Source organism: Salvelinus fontinalis, unplaced genomic scaffold, assembly GCF_029448725.1.
Source record: "Salvelinus fontinalis isolate EN_2023a unplaced genomic scaffold, ASM2944872v1 scaffold_0015, whole genome shotgun sequence".
In the NCBI taxonomy this organism is placed as follows: Eukaryota; Metazoa; Chordata; class Actinopteri; order Salmoniformes; family Salmonidae; genus Salvelinus; species Salvelinus fontinalis.
This window is the reverse complement of record NW_026600224.1, coordinates 619,984-647,812: the sequence shown is the minus strand read 5'-3', so window position 1 is coordinate 647,812 and position 27,829 is coordinate 619,984. Positions and strand designations below refer to the sequence as shown.

At 40.8% G+C, this 27,829-nt stretch overlaps 1 protein-coding gene across 2 annotated transcripts; it reads left to right on the top strand.

The window, feature by feature from the left end:
* Window positions 1-603: 603 nt before the first annotated feature.
* Window positions 604-27,829, top strand: LOC129842124 (SKI family transcriptional corepressor 1 homolog-B-like). 2 transcript variants are annotated; one of them, XM_055910524.1, is made up of 8 exons: window positions 604-938; window positions 2,172-3,960; window positions 4,311-4,407; window positions 4,507-4,614; window positions 4,759-4,824; window positions 5,131-5,205; window positions 5,579-5,653; window positions 26,847-27,829. In XM_055910524.1, the coding sequence occupies exons 2-8, from the start codon at window positions 2,182-2,184 to the stop codon at window positions 26,930-26,932; spliced, it is 2,286 nt and encodes a 761-aa protein (XP_055766499.1). In that variant the 5' UTR covers window positions 604-938; window positions 2,172-2,181; the 3' UTR covers window positions 26,933-27,829. The 2 variants fall into 2 exon arrangements, with proteins under 2 accessions (XP_055766499.1, XP_055766498.1); XM_055910523.1 differs by having other exon boundaries at window positions 26,844-27,829.

The following is a 27,829-nucleotide window of genomic DNA, read 5'->3' as shown; positions in this document are numbered from 1 at the left end:
ACCCTTTAATAATGATATGCTATTACATACCCTTTAATAATGATAGGCTGATACGTACCCTTTAATAATGATATGCTAATACATACCTTTTAAATGCACATTTTACATAATTATCTCTATGGCCTGTCAATTTTAACACGGAGACTGCAAGGGAGAAATGCCTGTAATCGATCGCACCATAAACAGTTATTAATAATGAATAGGACACAACAGTCATCGGACATTAGCCTACACATCCACGTTCCCTAGACTGTTGCTTTAAATATTACACATCCACTTGAAGAATATCAATGCGGAGCAAGATATATACTGAGAGACGATCAATCTTTAAGTGCCACTAACCTTGGAATAAATGTTGGAAACCATTATTAAGTCAGTTGCTATCCATGTTTAAACCCTTATAGTCTACGTCTTTCTTTATTGTCTCTCTCTCTCTCTTTACATTTGGATGGAAAAGAAGTCAGGGCCACATTTAATTGTCCTCAGGCCTATAAAGAGCGCTGCTATTTTCCATTGATCCCGAAGGCAAACGGTTAATGTAAAGATGCTGGCACTAAGTAGGAGTGCCTTGCCATTACTTCAGCTGTCACTTGATGATGTTGAGGGCGTCGCGGGGGAATTTTCGTTGCAGTGGGCTGGTTGCTCTACCTAGCGGACGCTGTCTTTACACACTGCACACACACGGAACACACACACACACAGCCGCGAGAGTCGAGCTCCAGCGAGGGATACAAGAGCAGTCCGTGGCAAGCAGACATAATTATTATTGGACAAACCTTCCGGCAAAAAAAAATTCGGTGTTTGATCTTGTTTTTGCTCAAATCATCGGACGTGTGAACGCTGCTTTTTTCTTACCTAATTACAATAGTTGATCACTCATTTTTGTGTGTTTTGTTGTAGCTGACACAACGAGGAAGGGTTTGCACCATACAAAAAAGGTAAGCTTTGCCACGAGAAAGGATTAACGTGTCTTGTCCCTTTCTACCTTGTTGGTGCCATTTGACAATCACACTATTTCATAATGCATATTCGGGTACATTCAACAGCCATACATTTCATTCCATGCAACAATCTTTTGACATAATGTTTAAAAAAAAATCTTGAAACATTCCAAATAAAATAGATCAATATATTGGCTTGCTGTTTTACCAATCAGCAATACGCCTATTGATCTACGAGCTCACGGATGGCTTATCGGCTATATGTTTGTTTGTAAAATTAGAGCGTCAATTACAATATATATTTGATGAGGGATTAAAAATGCATTTTGCATGTCACTTAAATCGAAAAACAAACAAAAAAAAACGAATATGTTCTTGGAAACGTCTTAAATGTACCTCTTTTAGTGGCTGTGTTATCTTACCAACCGATCCAAGACCTACAAAGCTAGACCCTGGTAATTACACAGAAAGCTGCTTATAGGTTCAAGCCTCCAGGTTAAGCTGCTTGGCATGGCTAAATGTGTATTTTCCTTCTGTTCCGTATCGTGTTAGCCTCTTAGCTGGCCCTGTTCAGCTCTCCGCCCGGCTAAGGTCAGCTCTGGGACCGGCTAAATCAGCTCTGGGCCCGGCTGAGTCAGCTCTCATCACGTTAAAGACTGGTTTAGGCGGCAATAGCACTAGATCTGATTTGGAAAATAGGCTTTTACAAAATCCTGAGAAACCACCAAGCGTTTCTCGTGAAAGTATTATCTTTTACGCATGCATATAATACATTTTACTATACTTTTTAAAATATTGTTCTTATGGGTTATTTAAACAATATAGGTCAATTTTATTGTTTTTATAATGACTATGATTATGTCCATAGAATTGTCCGATTTTTATTAGGACTATTTGCTGTCATTATGGGCTAATCAATGCTATAACAATGCGCTAGATTATTTTGGAACCTGGAAAGAGGATACGGATTGTTTTAAAATCATTATTTTTATTCTTTATTTTTTATTTAACCTTTATATAACGAGGCAAGTCAGTTAATTAACAACAAAGTCTTATTTACAATGACGGTCTACACCGGGCCAAAACCCAGACGACGCTGGGACAATTGTGCGCCGCCCTATGGGACTCCCAATCACGGCCGGATGTGATGCAGCCTGGATTATAAATTAGTTTATAAGTATTATTGGTAAAAAAAATCATGATAATAATTGTTATGTTTTTCTTCTGCAGGCTTCCAGTAATGGAGTCTAATCCTAGTCTGCTACCTGTGACACGGGATTCCAGCTCTTCTCCGCCGAGCTCCAAACAGGACCTCCCAACATTCAACCCCAACCTGAAACCCAACCAGGTCAGCGAGACCGCGCTGTATGGAATACCCATAGTCTGCCTGGTGCTGGACGGCCAGGAGAGACTGTGCCTGGCGCAAATCTCCAACACTCTGCTGAAAAACTACAGCTATAACGAGATCCATAACCGGCGTGTGGCTCTGGGCATCACCTGCGTGCAATGCACCCCGGTCCAGCTGGAGATTCTGAGGCGTGCGGGCGCCATGCCCATCTCCTCGAGGCGCTGCGGGATGATTACAAAGCGCGAGGCCGAGAGGCTTTGTAAATCGTTTCTCGGAGCTCACAACCCTCCAAAATTACCGGAAAACTTCGCGTTTGATGTGTCCCACGAGTGCGCGTGGGGGAGCCGTGGTAACTTTATACCAGCCAGGTACAACAGCTCCCGAGCCAAGTGCATCAAATGCTCTTTCTGTAATATGTATTTTTCTCCCAATAAGTTCATATTTCACTCTCACCGCACACCAGAGTCAAAGTACACCCAGCCAGACGCAGCTAACTTTAACTCCTGGAGGAGGCACCTCAAACTGACTGACAAAGGCTCACCTGACGACGTGGCACATGCATGGGAGGACGTGAAGGCCATGTTCAACGGGGGCAGCCGGAAGAGGACGCTGCCCGTGCACGGTCACGGCTCTGAGCGTTCCTTTCCATTGAAACCACATCAAGGACCTAGCAACCTCTCCCGGAGAGACTCACCGGAGATCCCCCCTAAAATCCTCCGCTGCGAGGACAACCGGGGAGGCATGGGGAGTATGAGTACCTCGTGCAGCTATCCGGTTATCCCGGTGCCCAGTAAGAGCTTCGGTATGTTGCAGAATGTGAAGATTCCTCCGCCGCTTTACCCACATCCCTACGGGTTCCCGGCATTCGGGTTGTTACAGAAAAAGGATGACGGTGCTGTGATGGGAGAAGGGCAGAACAAAGCCCACCTCTCCGGGGTCTTCTCCTGGCCTAGCACCAAGGACAGCGCCTACCACTCTTTCCCCATGTTCTGGCCTACTGCAGGTGGCCTGACCATGCCCCCCTACCCCCAGCCCCAGCACAAACCGCACTCGGAGCTCCTGTGCGCCAGACAGAGTGATCTGGATGCATCCGAGCAGAGTGACAGAAGTAGCAACACTCCGAGGGACAGTCTGATGGACAGTGACCAGTGCTCTAGCACACAGTCCACCCGGAATGAGGACGACAAGTTTGGCGATGAGGCGAGGCTAATGGACTGTATAAGGCCAGTTCTACCACGGAAGATTAGCTACGTATCTGCATTCAGACCCGTCATCAAAGACGCGGAAAGTATAGCCAAACTTTACGGTAACCGGGGGTCGTACAACGGGGCTCGAGCTGGCTACCTGTCACCAGATTTCCTGAGCGAGAGCTCGAGTTACAGGTCCATGTCCCCCGGAAGCGTGGACAGTGTGGGAGAGACGGATGTGGATGTTGAAACCAATAAATCACAAGAGGATGAGGAGTCACTTCCGCACACCATTGAGGTCAGCAAGAGCCCCCTTGTTCCGGTTCTAAACTTGGCACAGGATGCTTCACTAAACTGCCCAGAATCCAAATCGGCGCCAGAGCAGGCGGCTGTGGTCGACTCACAGAGGATGAATCTACCTCTACACGTGGTACTGTCTTTAGACAGAGAGAGACAGGAGAACAAGACCACGTCTTTTGTTGAAGTGAGTGATTGATATGGACCCACTCCTTATATTCGATGTCCTACATACTAAGGAAAATACTTTTTGTTTTCTTTGTTATGAATTAGCAATTCACTGATAGGAATTAAAAAGTAACAATAGACCATCGTTAATTAATTGACTAATCGGAAAAGGCATCATCCTTTTAACTGTCACGTAAACATTTGGGCTTATTTTTCTATTTTACGTTCACGTTTGTTTTGTCTGTGTTAAATAGCAGAGAATCAAAGTTCGTTCAAATACACAATTTGTCCCCCCCAAAAAAATGTCAGAAAGCATGATTTGAATGCAATTTACCGATCATCTTCATTATCCTGTCCTGATTTATCTAGATATATTCACCGGACAGGAGTGATATGCAACAAAGGAGAAGTCCATATGCTTTTGGTTCAGCAACGAATTACCATAAAGATACTGTGGAATCGAAAGGTTGGATGTTGTTCTGTTTAAATGCTATAATAAAATACACTTCGGGAAAAAGCAACGAGACTCATTGATTTCCATTCGATGTATTTGCTGTTTATTTAGACGACAGTGTCAGTAGAGAGGAGCCGTCTTCGACAATGGAGGAGATTGAAGCGAAGTCTTATAACGGCCAAAGCGGCGAGGAGAGCCCGAGAGTAGCCCCGAATGAGGGTTAGTTCTAGTGATGCACTTCTCCGTCGATAAACACAACTTTTGGTTATAAAAAAAGAATTAAAGCCTCTTTTTTATTTTATTTTGCCTATTTGTGTATATTTTGTAACGCTATAAATGTTGTCTCTCTGTGTGTGTTTTCAGGCGAGGCAACGCACAATGTTAGCAGAGTATTACAAACTCAGAAAGACATAGAAAAACTGGCAAAAGGTAACACTGTACAATAACTTATTATTATTACATTGTTATTTATAAAATGTTTGCCTATTTTATTTTTTATAATAATGATATTATTTATTATAGGCTTTCTTTAATAATTGGAATGATCCCTAAATGATGCCTTACATGATCCCTGCAGAATAGAATAGACTGGCTTTCACCCTAGGCCTTTTACCAATCGCTTGACATGAATCGTTTAACATAATGTAGTCTACCATTTAGCCTATACCCCGCAGCCATTTTCACCCCATATTAATTTTTTATTTTTTAACACATTTGTTCATTCATTTTCTACAGAGGAATTGCAGAGACAGCTCGTTGAGCAAGTGGAGCAAAGGAAGAAATTGGAACGAGAATTCCAACATTTAAAAAGTATAAATCATTTAAATCAAATTTCAGTTTTCGATTCAAAAAGGGGTTTTTAAGAGAATGTTTCTCGGTGTGTATCACGATTATCACGATCAGCATGTTGACCGCTGAACAAAACACACGCCGCTATGGTTTTCACTACGTTAGGTATGTTAGCGCATGTCCGGTTTTTTTTTTTTAAATTGCACGATTCGAATGTCATTTATCTTTCAATCTAATTTTCATATGGCTATTAGTTTGTGTACTTGGCTGATTTAGGAGGCTTTATTCAATTTTGCCCGAGTAGGATGCCCACGAGTGTGTATAGGCAGCCATATTAAAAGAGTCGTTTATCGGCTATACTAAAGATGACTAAGCTATTGTAATTGCTCCCCAGATAATTTCCATCATCAGATGAAAAGGGAGCTGTCTTACAGGGAAGAGATGGTTCAGCAGCTTCATATTGTCAGAGGTGAGAACATACCAACATACCAACATACACCCCCCCCCCCCCCCCCAACCACCACCCCAACTCGAGGCTTATAAATCATTCTTACATCTGTCTCCTTCCCCCTTCATCTACACTGATTGAAGTGGATTTAACAACATCAATAAGGGATCATATCTTTCACCTCGATTCACCTGGTCAGTCTCTATGTCATGGAAAGAGCAGGTGTTCTTAATGTTTTGTACACTCAGTGTGTGTATATATATATATATATATACACATTTACTTTATTTATATATATATATATAATAATGCCTTTGATCATCCCCTGCCTTTAATCAATCAACCAATCACACACACACATATATATATATATATGTTGTGATTGGTTGGTTGATTGATCAAAGGCTATTATCTTTGCCTAATCAATTGGGGCCCGATTCCAACCCGAGTTCAACACAAGTAAATGGAACATAATTCCCTTTAATGCACGTTTCTCTCTACGCGTATTCTAACCTTGAACTTAAGCATGAGAATCTTGCTATTCATTTGGGGTGGGGAGGGGGGGGGGGGGGGGGGGGGGGGGTGGAGATCAAATTAATGAAGATGGAGGAGGAGGTGTGTCCTACAGATACACCGTATTCTAACCTTGACTCGATGACCTCATAATTCCAACACCTTTATGCGCGAGGAATAAGGTCGAGAGAACATACCCTGAAATGACAGCATATTCCACGCACTGTCATTTCCAACTTGGACACAAGCTCTTGGGTAAGAGCTAGGTAAATGAGTCATCTGTTTGGATTAGGGAATCTTGTTTAATATATATTTGACCTTTTTAATCGCCGGAGACAAATGACTGAAACCAGTCATATGGCGGCTAACTGAAACACATCGACAGTAAAGGTGATCTAAATGCTGAGCCATTATGCAGAATTTAACCTCTACGGCCTTTTAACTTGCAGCAATGGCCACTCTCTAATGTCTTAATTATAGGCCACCCTGACTTTCACTGTTTCCTATTTCTATCATGTTAAACATTAGACACCGTCAGTATCGACCATCCGTAAGGCCTAATAAACGACACATTCAACGGCCCAATTTACTGTTAGTTCTCTTCAGTTGGTACATCCTACATTATCATTCCATTTAATTCCATTTTTTTCCTTTCATTTGCTTCCTCTGTAAACGCCGTCACGGCCATTGTGGTTGTTGCCGAGGATCATTAGTAACAGTTGATAATATATATATATATATATTTTTTTTTAAAGACATGTAGGCTAGTTAAATCCTTATGGAGCGCAGACGAAGCAGTAACAAGTTGGAACCCTCGACGCATGGCGCAATACTTGGCTGTGACATCACACAGGTTTCCATGGTAATAGACGAGGGTATAAGCCTGCTATTGCTACACTATTCTCCCTATTATAGTTACAGGTACACTAATCTTCCAATATTTACCATGGGTTAAAGAACTGAATGTGACAATTTTCCAAAAATGAATCGAACCACAGTTTTCTTTCTTTAGTCCGTAAAAGCTCTCCAAACCTGTTTTTCATGATTTATAAATACTTTCCAACCCTAAATCATCTACAACACAAAAGTATTTTTTTAATCTACTAATTGGTTCTAAAACTGAACCTAATATACATATATTTACATGAATCTCTTTCAATCATCCCTAATATTCTTTAACCGTTTTCTCGATATTATCCTAGTGAGTCTGTCGAACAAAATTCTAACTAAAAGGTACACCATATTTAAAGGAAATGGCTTAAGATAAATGTACTGAAAACCCCCATTGAATGAAAATTCCACCAGAAAAAAATCTGTCTGCCAGCAAGCGGGAGGGATTTCATCAATTGAATTACATTTATTCAGCTCTGGCAACCACGCCTGCAAAGCCGTTACGCACCTTCATAAGGTAAGTCTGAATATCAACCGCTGAGAAGTGCATAGGAAAGGTGTACGTAAGAAAGGCACAATTTCCTAAGTCTGAATCGGGCCCTTGATGAATAGTAAAAATAGACGATATCTCAACACAGATGGATGTATACATAGGCCGACAGTTTGTAGTCATAACTGTGGACATCATTTAGGGATTTAAGTATATTAACTAATTCAAAAACAGATATTGTGTGTTTTATTCAACACTGGCGTTATTATTAAGAGAAACACCATGAATATCAAATAAAACAAACAAATGTGGGAAAAACATTTTTTTTACCAAAAATATTACAAAGATAATATTAGGTCAGAACAATGCATCTACATGAGTGATGATCAACTCAACCTAAATAAATAACGTAAAGCCGTCTCCAGCCACTCAGTTCAGCTATCCCACAGCTAACAGACCTGATATAACTACTAATCAACTATCCCACAGCTAACAGACCTGATATAACTACTAATCAACTATCCCACAGCTAACAGACCTGATATAACTACTAATCAACTATCCTACAGCAGACCTGATATAACTACTAATCAACTATCCCACAGCTAACAGACCTGATATAACTACTAATCAACTATCCCACAGCTAACAGACCTGATATAACTACTAATCAACTATCCTACAGCTAACAGACCTGATATAACTACTAATCAACTATCCCACAGCTAACAGACCTGATATAACTACTAATAAACTATCCCACAGCTAACAGACCTGATAAAACTACTAATCAACTATCCCACAGCAGACCTGATATAACTACTAATCAACTATCCCACAGCAGACCTGATATAACTACTAATCAACTATCCCACAGCAGACCTGATATAACTACTAATCAACTATCCCACAACTAACAGACCTGATATAACTACTAATCAACTATCCTACAACAGACCTGATATAACTACTAATCAACTATCCCACAGCTAACAGACCTGATATAACTACTAATCAACTATCCTACAGCTAACAGACCTGATATAACTACTAATCAACTATCCCACAGCTAACAGACCTGATATAACTACTAATCAACTATCCTACAGCTAACAGACCTGATATAACTACTAATCAACTATCCCACAGCTAACAGACCTGATATAACTACTAATCAACTATCCCACAGCAGACCTGATATAACTACTAATCAACTATCCTACAGCTAACAGACCTGATATAACTACTAATCAACTATCCCACAGCTAACAGACCTGATATAACTACTAATCAACTATCCCACAGCTAACAGACCTGATATAACTACTAATAAACTATCCCACAGCTAACAGACCTGATATAACTACTAATCAACTATCCCACAGCTAACAGACCTGATATAACTACTAATCAACTATCCCACAGCTAACAGACCTGATATAACTACTAATCAACTATCCTACAGCTAACAGACCTGATATAACTACTAATCAACTATCCCACAGCTAACAGACCTGATATAACTACTAATCAACTATCCTACAGCTAACAGACCTGATATAACTACTAATCAACTATCCCACAGCTAGCAGACCTGATATAACTACTAATCAACTATCCTACAGCTAACAGACCTGATATAACTACTAATAAACTATCCCACAGCAGACCTGATATAACTACTAATCAACTATCCTACAGCTAACAGACCTGATATAACTACTAATAAACTATCCCACAGCAGACCTGATATAACTACTAATCAACTATCCCACAGCAGACCTGATATAACTACTAATCAACTATCCTACAGCTAACAGACCTGATATAACTACTAATCAACTATCCCACAGCTAACAGACCTGATATAACTACTAATCAACTATCCCACAGCAGACCTGATATAACTACTAATCAACTATCCCACAGCTAACAGACCTGATATAACTACTAATCAACTATCCTACAGCAGACCTGATATAACTACTAATCAACTATCCCACAGCTAACAGACCTGATATAACTACTAATCAACTATCCCACAGCTAACAGACCTGATATAACTACTAATCAACTATCCCACAGCTAACAGACCTGATATAACTACTAATAAACTATCCTACAGCTAGCAGACCTGATATAACTACTAATCAACTATCCCACAGCTAACAGACCTGATATAACTACTAATCAACTATCCCACAGCTAACAGACCTGATATAACTACTAATAAACTATCCCACAGCTAACAGACCTGATATAACTACTAATCAACTATCCCACAGCTAACAGACCTGATATAACTACTAATCAACTATCCCACAGCTAACAGACCTGATATAACTACTAATCAACTATCCCACAGCTAACAGACCTGATATAACTACTAATCAACTATCCCACAGCTAACAGACCTGATATAACTACTAATCAACTATCCCACAACAGACCTGATATAACTACTAATCAACTATCCCACAGCTAACAGACCTGATATAACTACTAATCAACTATCCCACAGCTAACAGACCTGATATAACTACTAATCAACTATCCCACAGCTAACAGACCTGATATAACTACTAATCAACTATCCCACAGCTAACAGACCTGATATAACTACTAATCAACTATCCTACAGCTAACAGACCTGATATAACTACTAATCAACTATCCCACAGCTAACAGACCTGATATAACTACTAATCAACTATCCCACAGCTAACAGACCTGATATAACTACTAATCAACTATCCTACAGCAGACCTGATATAACTACTAATCAACTATCCCACAGCAGACCTGATATAACTACTAATCAACTATCCCACAGCTAACAGACCTGATATAACTACTAATTAACTATCCTACAGCAGACCTGATAAAACTACTAATCAACTATCCCACAGCTAACAGACCTGATATAACTACTAATCAACTATCCTACAGCTAACAGACCTGATATAACTACTAATCAACTATCCTACAGCTAACAGACCTGATATAACTACTAATCAACTATCCCACAGCAGACCTGATATAACTACTAATCAACTATCCCACAGCTAACAGACCTGATATAACTACTAATTAACTATCCTACAGCAGACCTGATAAAACTACTAATCAACTATCCTACAGCTAACAGACCTGATATAACTACTAATCAACTATCCCACAGCTAACAGACCTGATATAACTACTAATCAACTATCCTACAGCAGACCTGATATAACTACTAATTAACTATCCCACAGCTACCAGACCTGATATAACTACTAATCAACTATCCCACAGCTAACAGACCTGATATAACTACTAATCAACTATCCCACAACTAACAGACCTGATATAACTACTAATCAACTATCCCACAGCTAACAGACCTGATATAACTACTAATCAACTATCCTACAGCAGACCTGATATAACTACTAATCAACTATCCCACAGCAGACCTGATATAACTACTAATCAACTATCCCACAGCTAACAGACCTGATATAACTACTAATCAACTATCCTACAACAGACCTGATATAACTACTAATCAACTATCCTACAGCTAACAGACCTGATATAACTACTAATCAACTATCCCACAGCTAACAGACCTGATATAATTACTAATCAACTATCCTACAGCTAACAGACCTGATATAACTACTAATCAACTATCCTACAGCTAACAGACCTGATATAACTACTAATCAACTATCCCACAGCTAACAGACCTGATATAACTACTAATCAACTATCCCACAGCTAGCAGACCTGATATAACTACTAATCAACTATCCCACAGCAGACCTGATATAACTACTAATCAACTATCCTACAGCTAACAGACCTGATATAACTACTAATCAACTATCCTACAGCAGACCTGATATAACTACTAATCAACTATCCCACAGCTAACAGACCTGATATAACTACTAAACAACTATCCCACAGCAGACCTGATATAACTACTAATCAACTATCCTACAGCTAACAGACCTGATATAACTACTAATCAACTATCCCACAGCTAACAGACCTGATATAACTACTAATCAACTATCCTACAGCTAACAGACCTGATATAACTACTAATCAACTATCCTACAGCAGACCTGATATAACTACTAATCAACTATCCTACAGCTAACAGACCTGATATAACTACTAATCAACTATCCCACAGCTAACAGACCTGATATAACTACTAATCAACTATCCTACAGCTAACAGACCTGATATAACTACTAATCAACTATCCTACAGCAGACCTGATATAACTACTAATCAACTATCCTACAGCAGACCTGATATAACTACTAATCAACTATCCTACAGCTAACAGACCTGATATAACTACTAATCAACTATCCCACAGCAGACCTGATATAACTACTAATCAACTATCCTACAGCTAACAGACCTGATATAACTACTAATCAACTATCCTACAGCAGACCTGATATAACTACTAATCAACTATCCCACAGCTAACAGACCTGATATAACCACTAATCAACTATCCTACAGCAGACCTGATATAACTACTAATCAACTATCCCACAGCTAACAGACCTGATATAATTACTAATCAACTATCCTACAGCTAACAGACCTGATATAACTACTAATCAACTATCCCACAGCTAACAGACCTGATATAACTACTAATCAACTATCCTACAGCTAACAGACCTGATATAACTACTAATCAACTATCCTACAGCTAACAGACCTGATATAACTACTAATCAACTATCCCACAGCTAACAGACCTGATAAAACTACTAATCAACTATCCTACAGCAGACCTGATATAACTACTAATCAACTATCCCACAGCTAACAGACCTGATATAACTACTAATCAACTATCCTACATTAGACCTGATATAACTACTAATCAACTATCCTACAACAGACCTGATATAACTACTAATCAACTATCCCACAGCAGACCTGATATAACTACTAATCAACTATCCTACAGCTAACAGACCTGATATAACTACTAATCAACTATCCTACAGCAGACCTGATATAACTACTAATCAACTATCCCACAGCAGACCTGATATAACTACTAATCAACTATCCCACAGCTAACAGACCTGATATAACTACTAATCAACTATCCCACAGCAGACCTGATATAACTACTAATCAACTATCCTACAACAGACCTGATATAATTACTAATCAACTATCCCACAGCTAACAGACCTGATATAACTACTAATCAACTATCCTACAGCAGACCTGATATAACTACTAATCAACTATCCCACAGCTAACAGACCTGATATAACTACTAATCAACTATCCCACAGCTAACAGACCTGATATAACTACTAATCAACTATCCCACAGCTAGCAGACCTGATATAACTACTAATCAACTATCCCACAGCTAACAGACCTGATATAACTACTAATCAACTATCCTACAGCTAACAGACCTGATATAACTACTAATCAACTATCCCACAGCTAACAGACCTGATATAACTACTAATCAACTATCCCACAGCTAACAGACCTGATATAACTACTAATCAACTATCCTACAGCTAACAGACCTGATATAACTACTAATCAACTATCCCACAGCTAGCAGACCTGATATAACTACTAATCAACTATCCTACAGCTAACAGACCTGATATAACTACTAATCAACTATCCCACAGCAGACCTGATATAACTACTAATCAACTATCCCACAGCAGACCTGATATAACTACTAATCAACTATCCCACAGCTAACAGACCTGATATAACTACTAATCAACTATCCCACAGCAGACCTGATATAACTACTAATCAACTATCCCACAGCTAACAGACCTGATATAACTACTAATCAACTATCCCACAGCTAACAGACCTGATATAACTACTAATCAACTATCCTACAGCTAACAGACCTGATATAACTACTAATCAACTATCCCACAGCTAACAGACCTGATATAACTACTAATTAACTATCCCACAGCAGACCTGTTATAACTACTAATCAACTATCCTACAGCTAGCAGACCTGATATAACTACTAATCAACTATCCCACAGCAGACCTGATATAACTACTAATCAACTATCCTACAGCTAGCAGACCTGATATAACTACTAATCAACTATCCCACAGCTAGCAGACCTGATATAACTACTAATCAACTATCCTACAGCTAGCAGACCTGATATAACTACTAATCAACTATCCTACAGCTAACAGACCTGATATAACTACTAATCAACTATCCCACAGCTAACAGACCTGATATAACTACTAATCAACTATCCCACAGCTAACAGACCTGACATAACTACTAATCAACTATCCCACAGCTAACAGACCTGATATAACTACTAATCAACTATCCCACAGCAGACCTGATATAACTACTAATCAACTATCCTACAGCTAACAGACCTGATATAACTACTAATCAACTATCCTACAGCTAACAGACCTGATATAACTACTAATCAACTATCCCACAGCTAACAGACCTGATATAACTACTAATCAACTATCCCACAGCAGACCTGATATAACTACTAATCAACTATCCCACAGCTAACAGACCTGATATAACTACTAATCAACTATCCTACAGCTAACAGACCTGATATAACTACTAATCAACTATCCCACAGCTAACAGACCTGATATAACTACTAATCAACTATCCCACAGCTAACAGACCTGATATAACTACTAATCAACTATCCTACAGCAGACCTGATATAACTACTAATCAACTATCCCACAGCTAACAGACCTGATATAACTACTAATCAACTATCCCACAGCTAACAGACCTGATATAACTACTAATCAACTATCCTACAGCAGACCTGATATAACTACTAATCAACTATCCTACAACAGACCTGATATAACTACTAATCAACTATCCTACAGCTAACAGACCTGATATAACTACTAATCAACTATCCCACAGCTAACAGACCTGATATAACTACTAATCAACTATCCCACAGCTAACAGACCTGATATAACTACTAATCAACTATCCCACAGCTAACAGACCTGATATAACTACTAATCAACTATCCCACAGCTAACAGACCTGATATAACTACTAATCAACTATCCTACAGCAGACCTGATATAACTACTAATCAACTATCCTACAGCAGACCTGATATAACTACTAATCAACTATCCTACAGCTAACAGACCTGATATAACTACTAATCAACTATCCCACAGCTAACAGACCTGATATAACTACTAATCAACTATCCTACAGCAGACCTGATATAACTACTAATCAACTATCCCACAGCTAACAGACCTGATATAACTACTAATCAACTATCCCACAGCTAACAGACCTGATATAACTACTAATCAACTATCCCACAGCTAACAGACCTGATATAACTACTAATCAACTATCCCACAGCAGACCTGATATAACTACTAATCAACTATCCCACAGCAGACCTGATATAACTACTAATCAACTATCCCACAGCTAACAGACCTGATATAACTACTAATCAACTATCCCACAGCAGACCTGATATAACTACTAATCAACTATCCCACAGCTAACAGACCTGATATAACTACTAATCAACTATCCCACAGCAGACCTGATATAACTACTAATCAACTATCCCACAGCTAACAGACCTGATATAACTACTAATCAACTATCCTACAGCTAACAGACCTGATATAACTACTAATCAACTATCCTACAGCAGACCTGATATAACTACTAATCAACTATCCTACAGCTAACAGACCTGATATAACTACTAATCAACTATCCCACAGCTAACAGACCTGATATAACTACTAATCAACTATCCTACAGCTAACAGACCTGATATAACTACTAATCAACTATCCCACAGCAGACCTGATATAACTACTAATCAACTATCCTACAGCAGACCTGATATAACTACTAATTAACTATCCCACAGCAGACCTGATATAACTACTAATCAACTATCCCACAGCTAACAGACCTGATATAACTACTAATCAACTATCCCACAGCTAACAGACCTGATATAACTACTAATAAACTATCCTACAGCTAACAGATCTGATATAACTACTAATCAACTATCCCACAGCTAACAGATCTGATATAACTACTAATCAACTATCCCACAGCTAACAGACCTGATATAACTACTAATAAACTATCCTACAGCTAACAGATCTGATATAACTACTAATAAACTATCCCACAGCTAACAGACCTGATATAACTACTAATCAACTATCCCACAGCTAACAGATCTGATATAACTACTAATCAACTATCCTACAGCTAACAGACCTGATATAACTACTAATCAACTATCCCACAGCTATCAGACCTGATATAACTACTAATCAACTATCCTACAGCTAACAGACCTGATATAACTACTAATCAACTATCCCACAGCTAACAGACCTGATATAACTACTAATCAACTATCCCACAGCAGACCTGATATAACTACTAATCAACTATCCCACAACAGACCTGATATAACTACTAATCAACTATCCCACAGCAGACCTGATATAACTACTAATCAACTATCCTACAGCTAGCAGACCTGATATAACTACTAATCAACTATCCCACAGCTAGCAGACCTGATATAACTACTAATCAACTATCCCACAGCTAGCAGACCTGATATAACTACTAATCAACTATCCCACAGCTAACAGACCTGATATAACTACTAATCAACTATCCCACAGGTAACAGACCTGATATAACTACTAATCAACTATCCCACAGCTAACAGACCTGATATAACTACTAATCAACTTTCCCACAGCTAACAGACCTGACATAACTACTAATAAACTATCCCACAGCAGACCTGATATAACTACTAATCAACTATCCCACAGCTAACAGACCTGATATAACTACTAATAAACTATCCCACAGCTAACAGACCTGATATAACTACTAATCAACTATCCCACAGCTAACAGACCTGATATAACTACTAATCAACTATCCTACAGCAGACCTGATATAACTACTAATCAACTATCCTACAGCAGACCTGATATAACTACTAATCAACTATCCTACAGCTAACAGACCTGATATAACTACTAATCAACTATCCCACAGCAGACCTGATATAACTACTAATCAACTATCCTACAGCAGACCTGATATAACTACTAATCAACTATCCTACAGCTAACAGACCTGATATAACTACTAATCAACTATCCTACAGCTAGCAGACCTGATATAACTACTAATCAACTATCCCACAGCTAACAGACCTGATATAACTACTAATCAACTATCCCACAGCAGACCTGATATAACTACTAATCAACTATCCCACAGCAGACCTGATATAACTACTAATCAACTATCCCACAGCTAACAGACCTGATATAACTACTAATCAACTATCCTACAGCAGACCTGATATAACTACTAATCAACTATCCCACAGCTAACAGATCTGATATAACTACTAATCAACTATCCCACAGCTAGCAGACCTGATATAACTACTAATCAACTATCCTACAGCAGACCTGATATAACTACTAATCAACTATCCCACAGCTAACAGACCTGATATAACTACTAATCAACTATCCCACAGCTAACAGACCTGATATAACTACTAATCAACTATCCCACAGCTAACAGACCTGATATAACTACTAATCAACTATCCCACAGCTAACAGACCTGATATAACTACTAATCAACTATCCTACAGCAGACCTGATATAACTACTAATCAACTATCCCACAGCTAGCAGACCTGATATAACTACTAATCAACTATCCCACAGCTAACAGACCTGATATAACTACTAATCAACTATCCTACAGCTAACAGACCTGATATAACTACTAATCAACTATCCCACAGCTAACAGACCTGATATAACTACTAATCAACTATCCCACAGCTAGCAGACCTGATATAACTACTAATCAACTATCCTACAGCTAGCAGACCTGATATAACTACTAATCAACTATCCTACAGCTAACAGACCTGATATAACTACTAATCAACTATCCCACAGCTAACAGACCTGATATAACTACTAATCAACTATCCCACAGCTAACAGACCTGATATAACTACTAATCAACTATCCCACAGCTAACAGACCTGATATAACTACTAATCAACTATCCTACAGCAGACCTGATATAACTACTAATCAACTATCCCACAGCAGACCTGATATAACTACTAATCAACTATCCCACAGCTAACAGACCTGATATAACTACTAATCAACTATCCCACAGCTAACAGACCTGATATAACTACTAATCAACTATCCCACAGCAGACCTGATATAACTACTAATCAACTATCCTACAGCAGACCTGATATAACTACTAATCAACTATCCTACAGCAGACCTGATATAACTACTAATCAACTATCCTACAGCAGACCTGATATAACTACTAATCAACTATCCCACAGCTAGCAGACCTGATATAACTACTAATCAACTATCCCACAGCTAACAGACCTGATATAACTACTAATCAACTATCCCACAGCAGACCTGATATAATTACTAATCAACTATCCCACAGCTAACAGACCTGATATAACTACTAATCAACTATCCTACAGCTAACAGACCTGATATAACTACTAATCAACTATCCTACAGCAGACCTGATATAACTACTAATCAACTATCCTACAGCAGACCTGATATAACTACTAATCAACTATCCTACAGCAGACCTGATATAACTACTAATCAACTATCCTACAGCAGACCTGATATAACTACTAATCAACTATCCTACAGCAGACCTGATATAACTACTAATCAACTATCCCACAGCTAGCAGACCTGATATAACTACTAATCAACTATCCCACAGCTAACAGACCTGATATAACTACTAATCAACTATCCTACAGCTAGCAGACCTGATATAACTACTAATCAACTATCCCACAGCTAACAGACCTGATATAACTACTAATCAACTATCCCACAGCTAGCAGACCTGATATAATTACTAATCAACTATCCCACAGCTAACAGACCTGATATAACTACTAATCAACTATCCTACAGCTAACAGACCTGATATAACTACTAATCAACTATCCCACAGCTAACAGACCTGATATAACTACTAATCAACTATCCCACAGCAGACCTGATATAACTACTAATCAACTATCCCACAGCTAACAGACCTGATATAACTACTAATCAACTATCCCACAGCTAACAGACCTGATATAACTACTAATCAACTATCCCACAGCTAACAGACCTGATATAACTACTAATCAACTATCCCACAGCAGACCTGATATAACTACTAATCAACTATCCCACAGCTAACAGACCTGATATAACTACTAATCAACTATCCCACAGCAGACCTGATATAACTACTAATCAACTATCCCACAGCTAGCAGACCTGATATAACTACTAATCAACTATCCTACAGCAGACCTGATATAACTACTAATTAACTATCCTACAGCTAACAGACCTGATAAAACTACTAATAAACTATCCCACAGCTAGCAGACCTGATATAACTACTAATCAACTATCCCACAGCTAACAGACCTGATATAACTACTAATCAACTATCCTACAGCTAACAGACCTGATATAACTACTAATCAACTATCCCACAGCTAACAGACCTGATATAACTACTAATCAACTATCCTACAGCTAGCAGACCTGATATAACTACTAATCAACTATCCCACAGCTAGCAGACCTGATATAACTACTAATCAACTATCCCACAGCTAACAGACCTGATATAACTACTAATAAACTATCCCACAGCTAGCAGACCTGATATAACTACTAATCAACTATCCTACAGCTAACAGACCTGATATAACTACTAATCAACTATCCCACAGCAGACCTGATATAACTACTAATCAACTATCCTACAGCAGACCTGATATAACTACTAATCAACTATCCTACAGCTAGCAGACCTGATATAACTACTAATCAACTATCCCACAGCAGACCTGATATAACTACTAATTAACTATCCCACAGCTAACAGACCTGATATAACTACTAATCAACTATCCCACAACAGACCTGATATAACTACTAATCAACTATCCTACAGCTAACAGACCTGATATAACTACTAATCAACTATCCTACAGCTAACAGACCTGATATAACTACTAATCAACTATCCCACAGCTAACAGACCTGATATAACTACTAATCAACTATCCCACAGCTAACAGACCTGATATAACTACTAATCAACTATCCTACAGCAGACCTGATATAACTACTAATTAACTATCCTACAGCTAACAGACCTGATATAACTACTAATCAACTATCCCACAGCTAACAGACCTGATATAACTACTAATCAACTATCCTACAGCTAACAGACCTGATATAACTACTAATAAACTATCCCACAGCAGACCTGATATAACTACTAATCAACTATCCTACAGCTAGCAGACCTGATATAACTACTAATCAACTATCCTACAGCTAACAGACCTGATATAACTACTAATCAACTATCCCACAGCAGACCTGATATAACTACTAATCAACTATCCTACAGCTAGCAGACCTGATATAACTACTAATAAACTATCCTACAGCAGACCTGATATAACTACTAATCAACTATCCCACAGCTAACAGATCTGATATAACTACTAATCAACTATCCCACAGCTAACAGACCTGACATAACTACTAATAATGTCACGCCCTGGCCTTATTATTCTTTGTTTTCTTTATTATTTTAGTTAGGTCAGGGTGTGACATGGGTAATGTTTATGTTTTGTTGGTTTTGGGTGTTTATTTGGTAAAGGGGTTATGGGGTGTAGTAGATGGTTTTGTGTTGAGTGTATATGTCTAGCGTTGTCTATGTTGGTTAGTTATCTAGGAGAGTCTATGGTTACCTGAATGAGTTCCCAATTAGAGACAGCTGATTTCGGTTGTCTCTGATTGGGAGCCTTATTTAGGGTAGCCATAGGCTCTCATTGGTTGTGGGTAATTGTCTATGTAAGAACGTTTGTAGCCTGTTATGTTTGTGCACAACGTTTGTAGCTTCACGGTCGTTTTGTTGTTTTGTTAAAGTGTTTTGTTCGTGTTCATCTTCGTGTTGTTATAATAAAAGAAGATGGCTTATTTTCCAAGTGCTGCATTTTGGTCCGTTAATCCGCCAAACGATCGTGACAGAATTACCCACCATAGGACCAAGCGGCATGGAAGGCGGCAACAGGACCTACCTACACAGGATCTCTGGAGTTGGGAGGACGAATTGGAAAGAGATGGACCTTGGGATCAACCTGGAGAATATCGCCTCCCTCGTGAAGAGCTGGAGGCAGCGAAAGCCGAGAGGAGGCGATATGAGGAGGCAGCACGGAGACAAGGCTGGAAACCCGTGAGTACACCCCAAAAATTTCTTGGGGGGGGCCTTAAAGGGAGTGTGGCGAAGTCAGGTAGGAAACCTGCGCCTACTCCCTGTACTTACCGTGGAGAGCGGGAGTACGGGCAGACACCGTGTTACGCAGTAGAGCGCACGGTGTCTCCTGTACGCGTGCATAGCCCGGTTCGGTACATTTCAGCTCCACGTATCGGCCGGGCTAGACTGAGCGTTGAGCCGTATGTCATGAAGCCGGCCCAACGCATCTGGTCACCAGTGCGTCTCCTCGGGCCGGCGTACATGGCACCAGCCTTACGCATGGTGTCCCCGGTTCGCCTACATAGGCCGGTGCGGGTTATTCCACCTCCCCGCACTGGTCAGGCGACGGGGAGCATAGAACCAGGTAAGGTTGGGCAGGCTCGGCGTTCAAGGGAGCCAGTACGCCTGCACGGTCCGGTATTTCCGGCGCCACCTCCCCGCCCCAATCCAGTACCACCAGTGCCTCCTCCACGCACTAGCTATATGGTGCGTGTCTCCAGCCCTTTACCACCAGTGTCTAAACCACGCACCAAGCCTCCTGTGTGTCCCCAGAGTCCTGTGCGTCCTGTTGCTGCTCCCCGCACTAGCCCTGAGATGCGTGTCCCCAGCCCGGTGCCACCAGTCCCGGCACCACGCACCAGGCCTACAGTGCGCCTCAGCCGGCAGGAGTCTGCCGTCTGCACAGCATTGACTGAACTGCTCGTCTCCCCAGCGCCATCTGAGCCATCCGTCTCCCCAGCGCCATCTGAGCCATCCGTCTCCCCAGCGCCATCTGAGCCATCCGTCTGCCATGAGCCTGCAAAGCCGCCCGTCTGCCATGAGCCTGCAAAGCCGCCCGTCTGCCATGAGCCCACTGAGCCGTCCGCCAGACAGGAGCCGCTAGAGCCGCCAGCCAGACAGGAGCCGCTAGAGCCGTCCGTCAGACAGGATCTGCCAGAGCCGCCAACCAGACAGGATCTGCCAGAGCCGCCAACCAGACAGGATCTGCCAGAGCCGCCAACCAGACAGGAGCAGCCAGATCAGTCAGCCAGCCATGAGCAGCCAGATCCGTCAGCTAGCCATGAGCAGCCAGATCCGTCAGCTAGCCATGAGCAGCCAGATCCGTCAGCTAGCCATGAGCAGCCAGATCCGTCAGCTAGCCATGAGCAGCCAGATCCGTCAGCTAGCCATGAGCAGCCAGATCCGTCAGCTAGCCATGAGCAGCCAGATCCGTCAGCTAGCCATGAGCAGCCAGATCCGTCAGCTAGCCATGAGCAGCCAGATCCGTCAGCTAGCCATGAGCAGCCAGATCCGTCAGCTAGCCATGAGCAGCCAGATCCGTCAGCTAGCCATGAGCAGCCAGATCCGTCAGCTAGCCATGAGCAGCCAGATCCGTCAGCTAGCCATGAGCAGCCAGATCCGTCAGCCAGCCATGAGCAGCCAGATCAGTTAGCCAGCCATGAGCAGCCAGATCCGTTAGCCAGCCATGAGCAGCCAGATCTGTCAGCCAGCCATGGGCCGTCCCTCAGTCCGGAGCTGCAGTCCCTCAGTCCGGAGCTGCAGTCCCTCAGTCCGGAGCTGCCATTCCTCAGTCCGGAGCTGCCCCTTACCCTGGAGCTGCCCCTTCCCCTGGTGCTGCCCCTTACCCTGGTGCTGCCCCTTACCCTGGTGCTGCCCCTTACCCTGGTACTGCCCCTTATCCTGGTACTGCCCCTGACCCTGGTACTGCCCCTTACCCTGGTACTGGTTCTTAGTCCGGAGCTGTCCCTTAGTCCGGAACTCCCCCTTAATGCAATGGGGTTAATGTGGAGGGGGGTCGTTTGGAGGAAGCCTAGGAGGTGGTTAGGTACTGTGGTGACGTGGGGACTACGACCAGAGCCGGAGCCGCCACCGTGGAGGGGAGCCCACCCAGACCCTCCCCTAGACTGTGTATGGTGCGCCCGGAGTTCGCGCCTCAAGGGGGGGGTTATGTCACGCCCTGGCCTTATTATTCTTTGTTTTCTTTATTATTTTAGTTAGGTCAGGGTGTGACATGGGTAATGTTTATGTTTTGTTGGTTTTGGGTGTTTATTTGGTAAAGGGGTTATGGGGTGTAGTAGATGGTTTTGTGTTGAGTGTATATGTCTAGCGTTGTCTATGTTGGTTAGTTATCTAGGAGAGTCTATGGTTACCTGAATGAGTTCCCAATTAGAGACAGCTGATTTCGGTTGTCTCTGATTGGGAGCCTTATTTAGGGTAGCCATAGGCTCTCATTGGTTGTGGGTAATTGTCTATGTAAGAACGTTTGTAGCCTGTTATGTTTGTGCACAACGTTTGTAGCTTCACGGTCGTTTTGTTGTTTTGTTAAAGTGTTTTGTTCGTGTTCATCTTCGTGTTGTTATAATAAAAGAAGATGGCTTATTTTCCAAGTGCTGCATTTTGGTCCGTTAATCCGCCAAACGATCGTGACAAATGAACTATCCCACAGCAGACCTGATATAACTACTAATCAACTATCCCACAGCTAACAGACCTGATATAACTACTAATCAACTATCCCACAGCTAACAGACCTGATATAACTACTAATCAACTATCCCACAGCTAACAGACCTGATATAACTACTAATCAACTATCCCACAGCTAACAGACCTGATATAACTACTAATAAACTATCCCACAGCAGACCTGATATAACCAATCATTAAGCCCTTGAATAGGTGAATAAGGTGAGCTAGTTCAAGGCTACAACAACATTGTGAAACGTCTGATGGTCCCTGAGGGAAGATTTGACGAATCACTGATGTTAATGAGTCTACTGCTCCTCCTGTGTTATCATCCCTTACATATAGACACATTAGGCAGCGAGCTGGACCAAGAGAGATGCCATTCAACACAAGTTGAACGGTAAATGATATGTAGCCAGTAGGATTATGCTGATGAAATATATATATATAGATACTGTACCAGTCAAATGTTTTATTTCTTTTTTTAAACTGTTTTCTACATTGTAGAATAATAATGAAGACATCAAAACTATGAAATAACACATATGGAATCGTGTAGTAACCAAAGAAAGTGTTAAACAAATCAAAAATATATTTGAGATTTGAGATTTTTCAAAGTAGCCACCCTTTGCCTTGATGACAGCGTTGCACACTTTTGGCATTCTCTCAACCAGCTTCATCTGGAATCACCACAATCACCCGACCTCAACCCAATTGAGATGTGGTGGTAGTAGTCTTGGTAGTAGTCCGCAGAGTGAAGGAAAAGCATATGTGGGATTTATAACAAAACAAGAAACAACGCACATAATTAACATTGCAACAGAAACAATAATGCCTGGGGAAGTAACCAAAGGGAGTGATATACAGTTGAAGTCGGAAGTTTACATACACCTTAGCCAAATACATTTAAACTCCGTTTTTCACAATTTCTGACATTTAATCCTCGTAAAAATTCCCTGTCTAATTAGGTCAGTTAGGATCACCACTTTATTTTAAGAATGTGAAATGTCAGAATAATAGTAGAGAGAATGATTTATTTCAGCTTTTATTTCTTTCATCACATTCCCAGTGGGTCAGAAGTTTACATACACTCAATTAGTATTTGGTAGCATTGCCTTTAAATTGTTGAACTTGGGTCAAACGTTTTGGGAAGCCTTCCAAGAGCTTCCCACAATAAGTTGGGTGAATTTTGGCTCATTCCTCCTGACAGAGCTGGTGTAACTGAGTCAGGTTTGTAGGCCTCCTTGCTCACACACATTTTTTCAGTTCTGCCCACAAATTTTCTATAGGATTGAGGTCAGGGCTTTGTGATGGCCACTTCAATACCTTGACTTTGTTGTCCTTAAGCCATTTTGCCACAACTTTGGAAGTATGCTTGGGGTCATTGTCCATTTGGAAAACCCATTTGCAACCAAGCTTAAACTTCCTTACTGATGTCTTGAGATGTTGCTTCAATATATCCACAATTTTCCTTCCTCATGATTCCATCTATTTTGTGAAGTGCACCAGTCCCTCCTGCAGCAAAGCACCCCCACAACATGATGCTGCCATCCCCGTGCTTCACGGTTGGGATGGTGTTCTTCGGCTTGCAATTCTCACCCTTGTCCTCCAAACATAACGATGGTCATTATGGCCAAACAGTTCTATTTTTGTTTCATTAGAGGACATTTCTCCAAAAAGTACGATCTTTGTCCCCATGTGCAGTTGCAAACCGCAGTCTGGCTTTTTTATGGCGGTTTTGGAGCAGTGGCTTCTTCCTTGCTGAGCGGCCTTTCAGGTTATGTTGATGTAGGACTGGTTTTACCGTGGATATAGACACTTTTGTACCTGTTTCTTCTAGAGGTCGAACGATTATGATTTTTCAACACCGATACCGTTTATTGGAGGACCAAAAAGCCGATACCGATTAATCGGGCGATTTTTTAAAAATATATTTATTCATCTCGTGGATCTATTTAGTGATCTATTCCCTTCATCTAGTGGATCTATTTAGTGATCTATTCCCTTCATCTAGTGGATCTATTTTGTGATCTATTCCCTTCATCTAGTGGATCTATTTAGTGATCTATTCCCTTTCTTCATCTAGTGGATCTATTTAGTGATCTATTCACTTTCTTCATCTCGTGGATCTATTTAGTGATCTATTCCCTTCATCTAGTGGATCTATTTAGTGATCTATTCCCTTCATCTAGTGGATCTATTTTGTGATCTATTCCCTTACTTCATCTAGTGGATCTATTTAGTGATCTATTCACTTTCTTCATCTAGTGGATCTATTTAGTGATCTATTCCCTTACTTCATCTAGTGGATCTATTTAGTGATCTATTCACTTTCTTCATCTCGTGGATCTATTTAGTGATCTATTCCCTTCATCTAGTGGATCTATTTAGTGATCTATTCCCTTTCTTCATCTAGGGGATCTATTTAGTGATCTATTCACTTTCTTCATCTCGTGGATCTATTTAGTGATCTATTCCCTTCATCTAGTGGATCTATTTAGTGATCTATTCCCTTCATCTAGTGGATCTATTTTGTGATCTATTCCCTTACTTCATCTAGTGGATCTATTTAGTGATCTATTCCCTTTCTTCATCTAGTGGATCTATTTAGTGATCTATTCCCTTACTTCATCTGGTGGATCTATTTAGTGATCTATTCCTTTTCTTCATCTAGTGGATCTATTCCCTTTCTTCATCTAGTGGATCTATTTAGTGATCTATTTCCTTTAGTGACCTATTTCCATCTAGTGGATCTATTTAGTGATCTATTCCCTTCCTTCATCTAGTGGATCTATTTAGTGATCTATTCCCTTACTTCATCTAGTGGATCTATTTAGTGATCTATTCCCTTTCTTCATTTAGTGGATATATTTAGTGATCTATTCCATTTCTTCATTTAGTGGATCTATTTAGTGATCTATTTCCTTTCTTCATCTAGTGGATCTATTTAGTGATCTATTCCCTTTCTTCATCTAGTGGATCTATTTAGTTATCTATTCCCTTTCTTCATTTAGTGGATCTATTTAGTGATCTATTTCCTTTAGTGACCTATTTCCATCTAATGGTTCTATTTAGTGATCTATTCCCTTTCTTCATCTAGTGGATCTATTTAGTGATCTATTCCCTTTCTTCATCTAGTGGATCTATTTAGTTATCTATTCCCTTTCTTCATCTAGTGGATCTATTTAGTTATCTATTCCCTTTCTTCATTTAGTGGATCTATTTAGTGATCTATTTCCTTTAGTGACCTATTTCCATCTAATGGTTCTATTTAGTGATCTATTCCCTTTCTTCATCTAGTGGATCTATTTAGTGATCTATTCCCTTACTTCATCTAGTGGATCTATTTATTGATCTATTCTCTTTCTTCCCAGAAGCTCACGACGCGCTACAACATTTCTCCTGTAAGATGCTGACTCCTCGACACTGCACTGGAACCTGCTCCTTCAAACCTCCTCGCTGACTCCTCGACACTGCACTGGAACCTGCTCCTTCAAACCTCCTCGCTGACTCCTCGACACTGCACTGGAACCTGCTCCTTCAAACCTCCTCGCTGACTCCTCGACACTGCACTGGAACCTGCTTCTTCAAACCTCCTCGCTGACTCCTCGACACTGCACTGGAACCTGCTTCTTCAAACCTCCTCGCTGACTCCTCGACACTGCACTGGAACCTGCTCCTTCAAACCTCCTCTTCTACCACCTCTACCTCCTCTTCTACCACCTTAGTCCCGTCCCGGGTAGAAGTAGCAAGGCTACTTCTACCCAAAAGACTACTACCACCCCGAAGACTACTATCACCCCCAGGACTACTACCACCCCGAAGACTACTACCACCCCCAGGACTACTACCACCACCAAGACTACTATCACCCCCAAGACTACTACCACCCTGAAGACTACTACCACCCCCAGGACTACTATCACCCCCAAGACTACAACCACCCTGAAGACTAATATCACCCCCAAGACTACTACCACCCCCAGGACTACTACCACCCCCAAGACTACTACCACCCTGAAGACTACTACCACCCCAAGACTACTACCACCCCAAGACTACTACCACCCCAAGACTACTACCACCCCCAAGACTACTATCACCCCCAAGACTACTACTACCCCAAGACTACTACCACCCCCAAGACTACTATCACCCCCAAGACTACTACCACCCCCAAGACTACTACCACCCCCAAGACTACTACTACCCCAAAGACTACTATCACCCCCAAGACTACTATCACCCCCAAGACTACTACTACCCCAAAGACTACTACTACCCCAAAGACTACTATCACCCCCAAGACTACTACTACCCCAAGACTACTACCACCCCCAAGACTACTATCACCCCCAAG